This window comes from Molossus molossus, unplaced genomic scaffold (genome assembly GCF_014108415.1).
Source record: "Molossus molossus isolate mMolMol1 unplaced genomic scaffold, mMolMol1.p scaffold_m16_p_30, whole genome shotgun sequence".
In the NCBI taxonomy this organism is placed as follows: domain Eukaryota; kingdom Metazoa; phylum Chordata; class Mammalia; order Chiroptera; family Molossidae; genus Molossus; species Molossus molossus.
This window is the reverse complement of record NW_023425367.1, coordinates 2,565,375-2,583,157: the sequence shown is the minus strand read 5'-3', so window position 1 is coordinate 2,583,157 and position 17,783 is coordinate 2,565,375. Positions and strand designations below refer to the sequence as shown.

The 17,783-nt window shown below is 37.4% G+C and overlaps 1 protein-coding gene across 1 annotated transcript in view; it reads right to left on the bottom strand.

Moving 5' to 3' along the window:
* Positions 1-15,680, bottom strand: part of LOC118643106 (eukaryotic translation initiation factor 1A, Y-chromosomal-like) — a 44,797-nt gene extending 29,117 nt beyond the window's left edge. Inside the window, exons 1-3 of the mRNA XM_036280998.1 lie at positions 15,524-15,680; positions 3,327-3,410; positions 229-332 (exon numbers count right to left, since the gene is read on the bottom strand). Of these exons, the coding sequence (XP_036136891.1) occupies positions 229-332; positions 3,327-3,410; positions 15,524-15,539 (204 nt within the window). The 5' untranslated portion in view covers positions 15,540-15,680. The remainder of the gene's footprint in view (positions 1-228; positions 333-3,326; positions 3,411-15,523) is intronic.
* Between the last annotated feature and the right edge of the window lie 2,103 nt (positions 15,681-17,783).

Sequence of the window (17,783 nt, the reverse complement as noted above, 5' to 3'; positions counted from 1 at the left end):
AGAGTAAGTATTTCTGGCAGAAACACAACACAGGAGAAGAGAAGCAAATAATTTTTTGTAAACATAATTTTCTATTATAAAAGTTCTTATTTTACATTGTCTTATAAATCACAATTCTTAGAATTATCTTTGAAACTCAGAAAAATAAGTTGATTGGCCCACATATATCTAAAACAGAACCACTCTTTAAAAAAATTTTTTTGGTATAAATTAAATCTCCACACCTACCTTTTTTCTCAGTTTTCCTCTGATATGACATAACCTCTTTACACCATCAAAGCACACTGCTTCTAATCGTCCATTTCCCAACATTTTGATTACCTGAGCATATTCTGAGGTGGGGAAAAAAAGAGTATGAGATACTGTGGGATTTTTCTTAAAATATTAATAACTGAAATTAACACATATTTTTACTGCTCAATTTAAATCAAACTATAATTTTGTTTTTTAAGGTTAAGGACAGATATGCAAAAAAGCTTAAGTATTCTACCCTGAGAGTCTTTTCAAGGTGATACATTCTAATTTTATTCAAAAAAAAATGACAGAACTCTTCAACGGTCACATGGTTTAATAATTTTGGTTTTCAATTTTGAATTCTATTGTCATGTTGTGGTAGACAGAATTCTCAGATGATTTCTAAGATTTCTACCACATGGTGTAGAGGCCTAGTATGTTCTCCTACACTTTAATGGAGATGGAACTTCTGAATATCACAGGCTAGTCATATCCCTGATTAGGTTATGATTGGCTGTGTCATACGGCAAATGATGATGTGTTAGTCACTTCCATGACTTTGTTATATTATATATGAGTGGAGGGGGACTAAGTCAGAAGACTGTTAGTATGAAAGGCTATAGAGTGAGCCATGCTGAGATTGTTACCAGCCCACACCTAGCAAAAAAAGGTAAGTGTTAGTCCTCCAGCCATAGGGAACTGAATTTAGTCAACAACAATGTGAACTCAGAAGAGAAAACAAGCTCCAGAAAGAAACCTTGATTTCAACTTTAAGAGACCCTAAGCAGAGAAACCAGTTTAGCCCTGCCCAAAACTTCTGACCTACAAAAACTGTAAAATAATAATAAATGGATGTTCTTTCAAGCCATATACACATACACAAAAATTCTATAGCCTCTTCCAGCCATGCTTATTAACTTCACCCTTTTATTTTTAAAGAAAATGAAAGTCACCATGGCCGCTTTAGCTCAGCGGTTAGAGCGTCAGCCTGCGGTGCAGAGAGACCCAGGTGTGATTCCCGCTAAGGCTGCATACCTTGCTTGCAGTTTGTCCCCAGCTCTGGTTGGTCGTGTGGGTGGCAGCCACTCAATGTGTCCCTTTCACGCAGATGTTTCTCTCTCTTCCTCTCTCTCTCTCTCTCTCTCTCTCTCTCTCTCTCCTCTTTCTCTCTCCCTCCCACTCTATCTGAACAAAAAATGGAAAAATGTCCGCGGGTGAGGATAAAAAATAAAAATTAAAATGAAAGTCTACAGAATCAATAATTTGTCATAGGCATTTCCATGACAAACTCTCTCTTATCAGGAATATTTTAATTATCTTCTTATTTTGAGTAAATTCATTCACTCCTTATTCATAACTATATGCTCTACTTTTATACAACAAAGTGACTCATTCCAAAATGTACATTATAACACTGGCTTATCAATCTTTCTCACTTAGTTATTAGCCCAATCCTGGCTCTCCTTTCCCTCAGAAACTTGAGTGACTAAAACAGTAGGTTATTTTTCAATAAACTTTTGTTTACTTCAGAATATCTTGACAAATATCGTTCTTAAAAAAATGTTCCTGATAAAATGCCAAATATTTAATTAAAATACTTCCAGTGTCCTCAAGAAGCCAACTGATTCCTCTGCCACTAGATAAGATTGATAATACATGAGATTTAGACAGTATGAGACAGTCTCTTTCCAGGTATAAATGACAAAAGCAAGAGAGTGGAAGTGAAAAGAGAGAAACAGGTATTACTATAAAATTTTCACACTACTACCCTGGCCGGTTTGGCTCAGCGGTTGGAGCGTTGGCCTATGGACCAGAGAGTCCCGGGTTCGGTTCCCTCTAGGGGCACATACCAAAAAAAAAAATTCACAGTACTAAAATGTACTAACCTAACTGCAAAAAGAGCCTAAACAAATTTATAATTATACTGAGAGATAAACCAGATACAAGTTGTGGGATTGATATATGGCTGTAAGTCCCTTTGATCACAGCCATGAACCTAGCACTTCTTCAACATTGGTAAAAAGGAGAAAAAATTAGAAATGAGCCCTGAAAACAAACTTCTAATGGAAGTGAGAAAGATAATAGCTAAATAACAGACTATCTCACTAGAAAATATGTTTTATATAACTAATAAAAATGTTATTTCCTTTGTGTTTTGCATGTATGGCATGAATGATCACATAGTTTTGTTGCAAAGTGCTAGAAATACTGAAACAACTGGAGAAACATGATACAGTTTATATACTGGGTCAGCACAATCTAACAGAATTTTCTGTTGGTGGAACATTAAATATCTAATTTGAACAATACGATAATCACTAGCTCAAAATTTGAATTTCAATTCACTTAAATAGCTGCATATGGCTAGAGGCTACCACAGTAGACAGAACAATACTAGAAAATAGTATGATTTCAGTAATAGTTCTATTGTTGTTATAAAAAGTCCTTGTTCTCAGGAGATGTATGCTGAAGTAGTATATGTTGAAATCTGTAAATATATATATAAGAAAGTTTAAAAAGTTAGGAAAAAATGTACATGTGTACAAAGAGAAAGAAAATGTAGAAAAATCTTAAAAATTAGTAAATCTGGGTAAAAAAATAGATGGAAGTTTTGAACTCATATTCTAACTTTTCTGTAAGTTTAACATTAACAGTCAATTTATTACCTTCATGTTTTATTACACGATATACTAGTGGCACCAGAGAACTGAGGACCAAAAGCCCTCACAAACATCCATGGTCTACTGAATAATGCATAACATCACTCACTACCACACAGGATAATGAAATTTTCAATGACAGCATTCAGGATTAATTTGACTTAAATCCTAAAATTCACTGTCAGTTAGATCATGCTATTCCATACAAAGTGATAAAATCTATTATTACAAAATGTTACCAGTTAATCTTCTACTCAGACCTAGTATATAGTTGGTTATTTAACAGACAAATAATGGAGAAATATAAAGGACTACAAGTGAGGACAAGCAAAGTAGAGACATATGAATAGCTCCTCAGGATTATGATTGATTGCTCTCAGGTTTAAGACTAAAATTCACACTAAAAAAAATGTTAACTTTAAAAAGTCTTACCTTGTCCATCCTCTTTAAAGACTAATTCTCTTTTCTCAGATTCGTTCTCATTCTTACCCCTACGCCTGTTTTTACCTCCTTTACCTAATTGAGTAAAAACGTGAATTAAAAAATCAAATGTAATAATCTTATTTTATAGACTAAATTATAAAACAAGCCATAAACATTACAAAATCAGAGGACATTTTTAAAATATCATAATTAAAAAAATGTTTTTTTATTGATTTTAGAGAGAGAGAAACATCAATGAGAGAGAACATCAATTGGACACCTCCTGCATGCCCCCAACTGGGGATTGGCCCACAACCTGGGCATGTGCCCTGACCAGGAATCAAACCAGCAACCTCTTGGTGCATGGGTCAATGCTCAACCACTGAGCCACAAAAGCTGGGCAAAAAATGTCATAATTTAAGTAGCACTATAACACTAACAGAACTCTCAGTAAAACTTTTTAAAATTTACCTAAAACGGTTACCCAATCAGTTCCATTTTAATGTACCAAAGGGAACCTTTTAGTCATTTACAAGATTAAAATAGTATCAACCCCCTATACCTTTCACCATTTGTATCTGGATTTTTCTGACATAAAAGTATGTCATTTAAAAGTATGCAGAATAAAAACTCTGTTATAAGAGATAACTGTTAACATCTTATGGTCTATGTTTTCCAAGTAAAAATAGAACTCTTTTAAAATCCCACTTAATAATTTGTCCCAAATGTCTTTTGATATCAAGAACCACAGCCTGAGATACAATTTAATGGTTAGAGTATATCCAATTCCTTATTTTGGTCACTACTAATGTTTCACTGTTGTTACATAATGGTGAATTAAAGATTACTACACACAGAAAAATCCAAAGGGTAAATTTTTATAGAATTCTAGGTTCAAGTTTAGGTATCTCCTTCCTAGGCTTTTGATGAGCTACACTAATTAACATTCTCATCAGCAAAAAGGGAGTATTATTTAGTCCTCTGCTATAACTATACCATGCTAAACATATAAAATATTACTTAACTGTATTTTTTAATGATTGCTGTTCCAAAAGTAGAACATACTTGGATGGTATAATTTTATTTCAGTGAGACTTTCTACTGAATAATTAAGAAACTGAGGTAATGCTCCATAGGATCTTTTTCCTATTCCAGAAGCTGAATCATAAAAGTGGTCATTTACACTAGGTGAAAGAGAAGCTGTGAATGGTAATTTGGGGACCTCTGGAAAGATTTTCAAACAAGTTCACACCCCAGTAAGAATCCAAATGTGCAAATGGCCACTTTAATAACAAACATCTTGAATGTACCTTCTAGGGCAGTCCCTCCTGGAGCAGTCTCCTATTGTTTTGTGCCATAGTAAAAGGGAGTTGGGCTTCCCCATGTTCTCAACCAATCTGGATTCATTTTCTTATGCATTCTAGGATACAAAAAACTGATTTCCTACAAGGGAAAAGTATTCTGTATTTCAAGCTAGTAGTCATGCCAGTTCCTTTAGGACAAGGATCATACCTGCTTTGTGTACTGGCCTGCTCTTATCACCTCATCCAGATTAAATAAACAAAAGGCCAACTATGAAGCTTTCAGAGGCACACTGAGTCAGTACCACCTGGCCTGGTACTCCTCTAAATGAATTTGTCCTCGAAGCAAATTTCTTAGTTTTTAGAACTTAGAAAATAAAATGAATAGCAGGATGAATATGCGATGACCCAGTTCACCCAGTTCCCTTCCGCTTCAGCTCCCTCCCACCTTCATTCCCTCCCGTTATCACTAACTGCCTTCGCTTCTCTACTTCCTTGCTTGCTCCCCACAAGGCCAACAAGAAATGCCAGTTGCGGAAGTTTGTAAAAAACACCCTATAAAATAAAAAAGTAGAAGAAAATGGCAGCAGGACAGAGGGAAGGTGAGTGTGTGACCGAGTGAGCTAATGTGTGAGAGTGTGAGTGGACGTGAAGGTGGACGATTAAACATGAGCAGTGCAGAGACAGGGAGCAGAAAGTTCCTGTGCTGTGGACGGGAGCAGCCAGCTGCCACGGTAAGCGGCTCTCCAGGGTGCTTCTCCCTGCGCCACTGAGAGGTCCTAGAAGATCCCAGCACTATAGATCCCTTCCCTGGGAGGAGGCAGTGGGAGCATCTAGGGCCCAGCAACCTGAGCCAACCAGGGCACCTGGCACTATTGGACCAGTGGACAATCGACGTCAACACAGACCAGTGTACAGCAGTGGAGCTCCCAAGGTGCCTGTCACAGAAGCCGCAGACAGCCAGAAGCCCAACACCAGAAAAGCAGCAGGACAAGACCATATAACCAGGAACACTGGTAGGATTTGAAGAGGCGTGAGAAGGTGGAGGGCTGGGAGCCCACAGACAGTAGCAGTCTTAGGCGTGGACAATGTCCTTGTGGAATAAAGACCCAGCCCTCTCCACAAAGCAGACAGCCAGGACAGAGCACTAAAACAGCCACAGCCACTCTCCTGGGGACTAGGGCAGAGGGAAGACAGACTGGGCTGGCAGACTTTGTGGGGACACCTGGGATTTGGAGGGCACTCAGAATTTTTGCAGAGTTGCAGACACAAAGAACAGTGGCCAGTGTGCTCTTTCCCAGAGCTGAAAGGGAAAAGCAGCAGCTGCCCCCACCTCAGATATTCAGCTTTTCCCAGGTAAGGCAAAAAATGCAAATTAAGGCTCATTAACAACCAGCATCTATCCCACACTCTGGAAAAACTCCTAGGCAGAACACCAGGGAAACATTCCAAGGCACTGAGTAACTGAGACTATTAGCTACCAGGAAAAAGCTTTACGATAAACTGAACCTTTCCTGGGCTTGCAAATCTACCCAGCAAAATAAGACTTGACAGTGGTGTTTAACACAGGCTTGTCCAAACCCAGTAGAGGGAGCCACAAACAGCAGAACACCAATACCCACAGGAAAATTTGTCAGACTCCAACATCCAGTGAGAAAGCCAAAATGGTGACAAAAAGAAACAAATCCCAAATGAAAGAACAAGAGAACTCTATCAAATATGAGATCAATGAAATGCAGTTAAGCAAATTATCAGAGATAGACTTCAGAGCAAAGATCTTGAGGAAGATCAACAGCATAAGTAAGGACATCAGCACCATGGGTAAAGATATAGAAACACTGAAAACTAAACAAGTGGAAATGAAGAATGACATAGCAGAAATTAAGAACACATTGGAAGGAGGAACCAAAAGAGCAGAGGAAGCTGAGGGCTGGATCAGTGAATTAGAGAACAGGGTAGAAAAAAAAATAAACCAAGCAGAAAACCCAAAAGAAAAATCAATTAGGAAACAGAGAGATAGCTTAAGAGAACTGTGGGACAACTGAAAACATAATTAACATTTGCTTCATAGAAGTCCCCAAAGAGGAAGAAAATGGGCAAGGGTTAGAGAATATATTTGAAGAAAGAGTGACAGAAAACTTTCCTAACTTGGTGAAGAAAAAAGGCATTCAGGTTTAAGAAGCACAGAGAGCCCCAAGTAAGAAGAACCCAAACAGGCCCACACCAAGATAAACAGTAATCAAAATGCCAAGAATTAAAGACAAAGAGAGAATCCTAAAAGCAGCAAGAGATAAGCAACAGGTTACCTACAAAGGAAACCCCATAAGGCTCTCAGCTGACTTCTCAATAGAAACACTACAGGCCAGAAGGGAGTGACATGAAGTAATCAAGGTCATGAAAAACAAGGATCTGAATTCAAGACTATACCATCCAGCAAAGCCATCATTCAAAATAGAAGATCAAATAAAGAGCATTCCAGACAAAAACAGGCTAAGGGACTATATTAACACCAAACCACCACTGCAACATATGGTTAAAGGACTGCTGTAATTGGTTAAAAAAAAAAAAATAGAAAGAAAAAAAATACCACACTAAATAAAAATGGCTATAAATAAGTACATATCAATTATTACCTTAAATGAGAATGGTTCAAATGCTCCGATAAAAAGAAACAGAGTAGCTGACTGAATGAGAAAGCATGACTCACATATATGTTGTTTACAAGAAAACCACCTCATAACAAAAGACTGACATAGGTTGAAAGGGAAGGGATGGAAAAAAATCTTTCAAGCAAACAGAAGGCAAAAAAAAGCTGGGGTAGCAATACTCATATCTGATAAAATAGATTTCAAAATGAAGGCCACAACTAGAGACAAAAAAGGCCACTACATAATATTGAAATGATCTATCCAACAGAAAAATATAACGTTGGTAAACATTTTTTGCACCCAATATAAGAGCACCAACATACATTAAAAATCTTTTGGAGTACTTCAAAGGAGAAATCAACAGCAATACAATAATAACAGGAAACTTCAACACCCCGCTGTCATCACTGGATAGATCTTCTAGACAAAAAAATTAACAAGGAAACAGACTCTAAATGAAGCGCTAGATCAAATAGATTTAATAGACATCTACAGATAATAAAACCCCAAAACTGCAGAATTCACATTCTTCTCAAATGCACATAGGAGATTCTCAAAGATAGACCAAACTAAGTCTCTACAAGTTCAAGAAGACTGAAATCATATCAAGCATCTTTTCAGATCACAAAGGAATGAAACCAGAAATCAACTGCAACAAGAACATGCAAAGATATTTCACACATGGAGGCTAAATAGCATGTTATTAAACAATGAATGGGTTACCGAGGAGATCAAGGAAGAATTTAAAAACTCTGGAAACCAATGAAAATGAACACACAACAACACAAAATCTATGGTATGCAGTGAAAGCAGTTCCAAGAAGGAAGCTCATAGCACTACAGGCCTACCTCAAGAAGCAAGAAAAATTTCTAATAGACTGTCTACTATCACAACTTAAAGAACAAGAGAGCAAACAGAAAGAAATCCCCAGAGCAAGTAGAAGGAAGGAATAGTAAAGATCAGAGCAGAAATAAATGGCATGAAGACCAAAAAAACAATTCAAAGGATCAATGAAACAAAGAGTTGGTTCTTTGAAAAGATAAACAAGATTGATGGACCCTTAGCTAGACTCACCAAGAAAAAAAGAGAGAGAACCCACCTACACAATATGAGAAATGAAAGAGGAGAAATAATAGCTGACACCACAGAAATATAAAGGATTGTGAACAAATATTATGAACAATTATACAGCAACAAGTTTGACATTCTAAGCAAAATGGACAAATTTCTAGAAATACACATTATCCCAAAACTGAACCGAGGATAGAAAACTTGAACATACCAATAACATCAAAAGAAATTGAAGATGTAATCAAGACTCTCCCAGTAAACAAAAGCCCAGACCTGGACACCTTCATGGGAGAATTTTACCGAACATTCAAAGAAGAACTAATAACTATTCTCCTCAAACTATTTCAAAAATTCAAGAAGAAGAAAGACTTCCAAACTCGTTTATGCGGCCAGCATGATTCTAATTCCAAAACCAGAAAAAGACACTACAAAGAAAGAAAACTACAGACCAATATCCCTGATGAACATTGATGCCAAAATCCTGGAAAAAAAAAAACCTACCAAATCAAATCCAGCAATACATCAAAAAAATGATTCATCCCAGGGATGCAAGGCTGGTACGATATACGCAAATCAATAAAGGTGATACATCACATAAAAAATGAAAGATAAAAAGCATATGATCATATCAATAGATGCTGAAAAAGCATTCGACAAAATCCAGCACCCATTTCTGATAAAAACGCTCAATCTCGGAATAGAAGGATCATATCTTGACATAATAATGGCCATATATAAAAGACATACAGCCAACATCATACTCAGTGGACAAAACTAAAAGCATTTCACTTAAGAAAAGGAACAAGACAGGGATGTCCACTTTTGCCACTCTTATTTAACATAGTACTGGAAGTCTTAGCCACAACAATCAGACAGGAAGAAAAAATAAAAGGGATCCAAATTAGAAAAGAGGAAGTGAAACAGTCATTATTCGCAGATGACATTATATTATACATAGAAAACCCCAAAGACTCCATCAAAATTTACTAGACTTCATAAATGAATTTGGCAAAGCAGCAGGATACAAAATAAACGTCAAGAAATCAACGGAATTCTTTTTTTTTCTTTTTTATCCTCACCCGAGGACATCTTTCCATTTTTTGTTCAGATAGAGTGGGAGGAAGAGAGAAGAACAGAGAGAGAGAGAGAAACATCGATGTGAAAGGAACACATATAGTGGCTGCCACCCACACGACCGACCAGGGCCGGGGACAAACAGCAACCGAGGTACGCGCCCTTAGCGGGAACCTAACCCAGGTCTCTCAGGACCGCAGGCCGACGCTCTAACCGCTGAGCCAAACCGGCCAGGGCTCAACGGAATTCTTATACACCAATGATGAACTCACAGAAAGACAAACTAAAAAAAAAATCCCATTTACTATCACAGCTAAAAAATTAAGACACCTAGGAATAAACTTAACCAAAGAAATAAAGGACCTATTCGCAGAAAACTACAAGTCATTGAAAAAGAAATAGAGGAAGATATAAAAAAGTAGAAGCATAGCCCTGGCCGGTTTGGCTCAGCAGTTACAGCGTCAGCCTGCGGTCCTGAGAGACCCGGGTTCAGTTCCCACTAAGGGCATGTACCTCGGTTGCAGTTTGTCCCCGGCCCTGGTCGGTTGTGCGGGTGGCAGCCACTCGATGTGTCCCTTCACATCGATGTTTCTCTCCCTCTGTTCCTCTCTCTCCCTCCCACTCTACCTGAACAAAAAGTGGAAAAATGTCCTCGGGTGAGGATAAAAAAAAAAAAAAAAGTAGAAGCACATACCCTGTTCATGGATGGGAAGAATTAACATCATTAAAATGTCTATACTACCCAAAGCAATCTATAGATTCAATGTAATTCCCATCAAAATACCAACAATATACTTCCCAGAACTAGGACAAATACTTCAAAAGTTCATAAGGAATCAAAAAAAGACCCTGAGTAGCCACAGCAATCTTGAAAAAGAAGAACAAAGTGGGAGGAATCATACTACCAGATTTCAGGTTATGCTACAAAGACACTGTAATCAAAACAGCCTGGTACTGGCACAGAAACAGGCATATAGACCAGTGGAACAGAACAGAGAACCCAGAAATGAACCCAAGACAATATGCTCAATTAATATTTGACAAATGGGACAAGAGCATACAGTGGAGTAAAGACAGCCTCTTTAATAAATGGTGTTGGGAAAACTGAACAGCTACTTGCAAAAAAATGAAACTAGACTATCAACTTACACCATACAAAAAAATAATTTCAAAATGGATAAAAGACTTAAATGTGACTCATGAATCCATAAAATTCCTAGAAGAAACTGTAGGCCACAAAATTTCAGACATCATACACAGCAGAATTTTCACTGATACATCACCTAAAGCAACAGAAGCAAAGGGGAAAATAAACACATGGGACTACAGAAACTCAAAAGCTTCTGCACAGCAGAAGATACAATCATCAAAATGGAAAGGCTACCCACTGTATGGGAGAACATAATTGCTAATGATATATCAGATAAGGGGTTAATTTCCATGATATATATAGAGTGCTCATACAACTCAACAAAAAGAAGAAAAAGAGCCCAATTAAAAAATGGGCAGAGGAACTAAACAGACACCTCTCCAAACAGGACATACAAATGAACAAGAGACACATGAAGAAATGCTCAACATCACTAATCATCAGAGATATGCAAATTAAAGCAACAATGAGATATCACCTAATACCTGTCAGATGGCCGCCATCAACAATTCATCAAACAAGAAGTGTTGGTAAAGGGTGTGGAAAAAAAGGGACTCTAGTATACTGTTGGTGGGACTGCAAACTGGTGCAGCCACTATGGAAAACACTACAGTGTTAGCTCAAAAAATTAAAAAATGAACTAACATTTTATCCAGTGATTCTACTTCAAGGAATATACCCTAGAACAACCAAAACACCACTCAGAAAGAATATATGTAGCCCCAAGTTCATAGCAACACTATTTACAATAGCTAAGATCTGGAAATAGCCCAAATGTCCATCAGTAGACGAATGAATAAAAAAGCTGTGGTACATATACACAATGAAGTACTATGCAGCTGTAAAAAAGAAAGATCTCTTATCCTTTGAGATGACATGGAGAGACCTGGGAAGTATTATCCTAAGCGAAACAAGCCAAACAGAGAAAGACAAGTATCATATGATCTCACTTATTTGTGGAATATAATGAACGTAACAGGTTGAGGAATGGGGTAGTCCCGGAAATGTGGAAGTGGAGTACAGACGGACAGTCCCCAGAAGAGGAGGTGGTGGGGTAGAAGTAAACCACAGAACTTATATGCATGTGTGCATGAACAATGGACATGGACAACAAAGCTTAGGATAGGATGTGGATGGAGGGGGAGCGGAGAATCAGTGGGGGAAAAGGGGGAAATATCTATAACAAAAATAAATTAATTAAGAAAGAAAATAAATAAATAAAATTAAAAAGTAGCTGAAAGTTAGGGCTGATCTCTGAGAACGTGGGATTAGTCGCCGGCCAGCTTTGCTCTCAACTTAGCTTTAATTTGGCTCTGGCGGTCTCTGGGTTGGTTCTATTGAGCCAGAACACTTTACTACAGAAAATGTTAGGCATTTTTTCAAATGAGCAAACCCAAAGCAGTTCATTCATTTCAAAAGGAATGATAATTTAAAGATCATATGTATCAATACCCTTGAAGCATAGAAACATTTAATCCTAAATTCTTCATGAATGCGCCAGAGGAATCCCTTTTTCCTGATTTGAGGATCGGTTTCCAAGATTTCTGAAGAAAAGAAGCTAAATAAGAATGAGCTCAAAGCAACAGTTTCTCAACACATGGACCAATGTAGTTTATTACATTTATTTGGATAATCCTCACCAATACCATGATCACTGTGCTTTTATATTTTCAAATAAATAAAAACAACAAGAGACTGGCTGGTGTAGCTCAGTGGCTGAGCAGTGACATTTGCACCAAGAGGTCACGGGTCTGATTCCTGGTAAGCACACATGCCCAGGTTGTTGGCCAAATCCCAAGTGGGGGGCATGAAAGATATGGCCAATAGATGTTCTCTCTTATCAATGTTTCTATCTCCCTCTCTCTCTAAAATCAATAAAGAAAAGAACATATTGAAAAGAAAAACTGCTAGAATTTTTGTCTACATTAGTAAACCTCACCTCATGAAATTTAGACTTTTAAAAAGAACCCTTTCAACTAGTAACCTAGGACACAACAGAAATGGTTTTACACATGAATTGAAACATGAAATTCAGAATGAGTATCTCCAATAAAAAGAGTAAGAGGGATCTGACAGTGGTACACAGAGGGTTTTAAATGAATGGATGTTGCAATTTTTAAATTCAGAAGTATAAGTTCCAATGTATTTCATTTATTGATTTACCTATTTATTTAAATCCTCAACTCAGGATATTTTTTCATTTTCTTCCAATAGAGTGGGAAGGGGGGATGAAGGGAGGGTCCAAGGAAAGGGGAGAAAAAGAGAGAGATAGAGAAACATTGATGCAAGAAACACATTGATTGATTGCCTCCTGAGACCCTGACCAGGACTGGGACCAAACTGCAACTGAGGTATGTGCTCTTGACCAGAATTGAACCCAAGACTCTTTGATCTGAGGGCCAACACTTTAACTACTGAGCTAAACCAGCCAGAGTTATTTATTATTTAAAATATGTTTTTATTGATTCTTTTCCCAGAGGGAGAGATAGAAACATCAAAGGTGAGATACATTGAGTGGCTGTCTCCTGCCCCCTACTAGAGATAGAGCCCACAACCTAGGCATGTGCCCTCACCGGGAATCAAACAGGGACCTCTTAGTCCATGGAATGCTCAATACACTGAGCCACGAGAGTAGGACCAATTTATTATTATACAGTCGTCCCTCGCCACTTAGCACTTCGACTTTTGCAGCTTCACTCTATCGTGGTTTTTTCAAATAGGGTGAAGCCATGAAAGTTGAAGCATAAAGTGGCGAGGTACAACTGTATATAAATAAAGAATCCTACTTTGTAAACATTCATCTATCGTGGTAGAGTCTGGAACTGATTAACCGTGATAAACAAAGGCCGACTGTATCTATATTTTCTATTGTGCCTCAAATTTTCAAATGTTGTCAATTTGCCTGAATTAACCATACCATCATCACCCCCTTATTGTCACATACTAGAATCCACTTTAACATCTCTCTTAAAAAATGAGATTAGAACTGATCATTGTATATTCAAAAGTAAACTAAACCAAAATTTACAATCTTTCTTAAACAAATCAGATGTGTTTTGGAGATATTCTGTGATGGAACCTTTCTTAGGCATTAAGTTTAAAAGTCCTACAGAACCAAGGGGAACCGGATTTGTCTAAGGATGGACTATGCATAGGGAGATGGCATCAAGAACATTTATTAGATTACCTAGGTTGTACTAATGTCATGTCCATAAACAGGACTATTAATTTTATAGTATATAAGTTAGTGAGCTGTATGTTTTGAAATTTCATCAGTAGAACTAAAAGTGAGAATAAGATACCTTTTAAAGTGATCTAGTTATTACCTGTGAGCTAATGTACAATTTTACAGGTTAGCAGAAAGCTATAACCCTTTTCTAACATATACGTACCTAGAAAGACACTCTCAGTGTCTCTTAGAAATCAGCAGTAAAACTATTTGTTTGGGAGATGGAGACAACAATGCACTGAATGGGGTGGTACAGAACTGCAAGGAGTAAGTGGTGAGTGCTAGAAAGAGGAAATGAAGTAGATTTTCATGCCAGCTGTGAAGCAGAAAGGTGAACATAAGTAAGGTTAGGTCCTAGGAATGAATTATCACAGATTTCTTGAAGGCTGTAATAAAATGGTTGTAAACTGATTTAATTTTTTATAAAGTTTTTGATGTATATATTTGCTGTTGATGTTTTTTTTCTTTTTCTTTTTTTGAAATAGATATTATGAGGGCATTTAAAATAATGGAACATCTATGCAACTGTAAGAAAGATATCTTATCCTTTGAGACCACCTGGAGAAACCTGGAGAGTGTTATCCTAAGCAAAACAAGCCAAGCAGAGATCATATCACATGATCTCACTTATTTGTGGAATATAATGAACTAAACAAAATGATGAACAAAATAGATCCAGAGACATAGAGGTAAGTTACAGACTGACAACCCTCAGGGAGGGGCTTTGTGGAGGAAGAGATAAACAGCAGAATTTACATGCATGTCTGCATAACCAATGGACATAGACAATAAAGCTGGGGATGGGGGAGGCAGGGGATTGGGAGGAAGGTGTGCATGGGGTAAAAAGGAGAAACATATGTAACAGAAATAAATTAATAAAAATAATTACATACCTATCAGGTGCTCAATCTACTGAGCCACAAGGGCAGGGCCAACTTATTATTATATCTATATTACATTAATATATTATTATAATTATATTAGTTACTCTATTATATCTGTAACAAAACTAAATTAATAAAAGTAATTTTAAAAAAATAAAAAATTGGAACATCTCTGGTCTATAAAAACAAGCAGAATATCTTTCAGAAATGTGTGTGGCAAGTGTTCTCCTTTATCTAAGTGAGGTGTCCAAGTTTACAAGTTCCAAATAAACTTTGTTGTGAAGTATGAGTCTTCCTGCAAAGTTTGCTTTAAAATAAGAGCGGGTAGAAATCTTTATGCCACAATGTTTCGTGTACTGGACAGGAAGACTGAAAACTCTGGTAAATGTGTAACACATGTTTTAGAAGAGAATGTTAAAAATCTGTTAAGGTCTGGAGGAAAGCAAACTTCCATAGATTATCCTATGTATCAAAAATTAAAGTACTGTTAAAAAATAAAATGGATTATACGTACAACAATAATTAACTGCTTATAAAAAACAAAAAACAAAAGGAGTATGAATTAGCCTTGAAGGCTAAAAATTGATTAACAGTCTTGGGAAAGTATTAATGCTCAAGTACCACCACGTGTCCCTGACTCGCGGCAGGAAGTAATACAAAAATGTCGTCGGCTGCACCCCAATGTGAGCAAACTGGAACACATTGGTATCTCTCCAGCTTTTATCCCAAGACTGGAACGGCCGGATCTCCCAGCCACCGTAAAAAAAAAAAAATGAGTGGTAAATGCGTTTGGTCCCGAATCAGGCCTGTGGGCACTGGACTGAACAGATCGTGGTGCCAGGGAATTACCTTTATTCTTAGGCATGATGGTGCCGGCCGCTTCCTGGCGTTTCCGACTTTTATCCGGTGATGCCGGCGAAACAGCGACTCCTTTAAGACGCCCACCTGACGAAACAATAGCAGATGTCGTGTCCAAGAACACCGTTGAAACTGAGCTGTACGGTGATGCGGAAGGAAATGGTGTCGCAGCCAATGACGTCGTTTTTGCGTGCCTTCACCTGGGCCCCGCCCCTATCATTCCTTACTTCCTTTTCCGGCAAATCTCGCCCCATCTAGGGCATGGTTGTATCGGACTAACATCTGTTAGGGCAAAAGTCTGCAACGTGGAAATGGGGTCAAGTGCTTTCAAAATGCTGAGCTGAAAAAAAAAAAAAGAAGAACACAGTGAACGACGGAGTACATGAAGCCTTGACGTCCTAGTTGCAAAGGGGTTGAATACCATTGGTGACTGAATCCACACATCTGCTTTGTAACAGTTCTGTCTAGTATGTTAAGTTGATCACTCATTAAGTATAGCTTTTTACCTAAAATTAATCGGGGCATTTCTCATGATCAACTACTGGCAATACTGGGCAACGGCAAGACTCCCAATGTGTAAGGTGTTTCTTACTGCTTTTTCTTCTTTGATTTCTTTTTTTTCCAAAGTGAAAATATAATTCTAGTATTGTATAAGTAATACCACTTGTATAAATTTAAGGTATAAAATATTAATTTGATACATTTGCATACTATGATATAGTTACCACATGAAAAATAGGGTGAAGAGATAAAATAGACTCACTATAATCAAGCTATTACATTACTAAAATAAAGTATATTGACTTTTCTATTTTAATTGTAAATATCTTAGTAACTTAAACTATTGAACTTTCCAACTATGGATCAATGCCTGTGTATTCATCAAACCTCCAGCTAACCCTTACATTACATCCTGAAATAAGGTTCCAAAATCACCTGACAATCATTATCCACAACATCAGATATATATATTATTATTCATATATAATATATAATATACATTTATAAATATATATGTATACATATACATATATATATATTATTCAGGCCACCAGTCATCTAGCAGATTACCGTCTCAAACTAATCCATAGGCTAATAATGCAAGATTTACTAGTCTGAAAAATGTAATTTCTGTTATAAGAATTCTTAGCTTTTCATTCTTCTTAGGAACACTCTCGGAATTGCCTACTTGTATTTCCAGTCGCAAACCCTGAGACCCTAGACTAAATCTTTATCATCTCCAGACATCTTTGGAGTTTGTTGATAATATTGTTATCAGCAGAAGTGAAGTACTAGTGGAACTGGGGGATCCTCTACTACACTGGGTGCTCAGACATGTGTCTTTACATTATCTTGAGAAAAAAATTTTTTCTGAGACTTTCATGGGAGGATGACTGATTTTTATTTCTGTGCAATTATATCCCTGGGTTTACAAAGTCCCATTTCTCTTAATCCAGTCTGAAGAAATGCAGCTGGGGATTCAACAGAGCTAGAAACATAGAGTCCAACATTTCTTTTCTATAGTGGCACTGGGTCAAGTAAAGCATTCAGCTAGTTATATTCTCTCAGTCCATTATGTGGGATCCACATAGCTGTGAACCATGTGGGCAAATGCAGGGGAGCATGAGTCCGACAAGCCAGGAGCCAAGCACTAGTAAGCAAAAACAAACCAAAATAAGGAACTTTTTTGTTCAGGAGCTTATGTATCTCAATTCTTCCAATGCTTGCAGTGGCTTTACCTACTCCAGCCAACCACCTGTTCCCAGGTGTGACTGACAGGCAAGTACATTCCCTACATCACCCAGACTCTACTGAGCATTTCCATATGTGCTTTTCCTTTTCTCTCTCCATGTTAATTAATAATCAGGCTATTACAGTTGTATCAATACATAGTATCTAATCATTGGCTCCAAAAATGCAATGATTCAATTAGATGTCCCAGTTAATTAAAGCAATCTATCATTTGAGCTTTCTGTACTCTGTGTTCTCCCTGATGGCTCCAGGGTTCCAGTGGTGTGTCCTCAGAGTTCCAGAACTCCACCCTTCTTTAAGGTTCAGAGCTTTTATTCTTGGGTTCTCTTATACTGTTGTTGTTTTTTTAATGGGGTGCGTATTTTCTAAGTCTGTTACAGAGGGACAACTTCAATAGGTAGCTGGATTTCTATTCCATTCTCTGTCAACTAGTTGGGTAATGTACTTATCACTTGAAGGACAATTTGGAGTTACAGTGGCCATTCTGAAGGATCTTTCA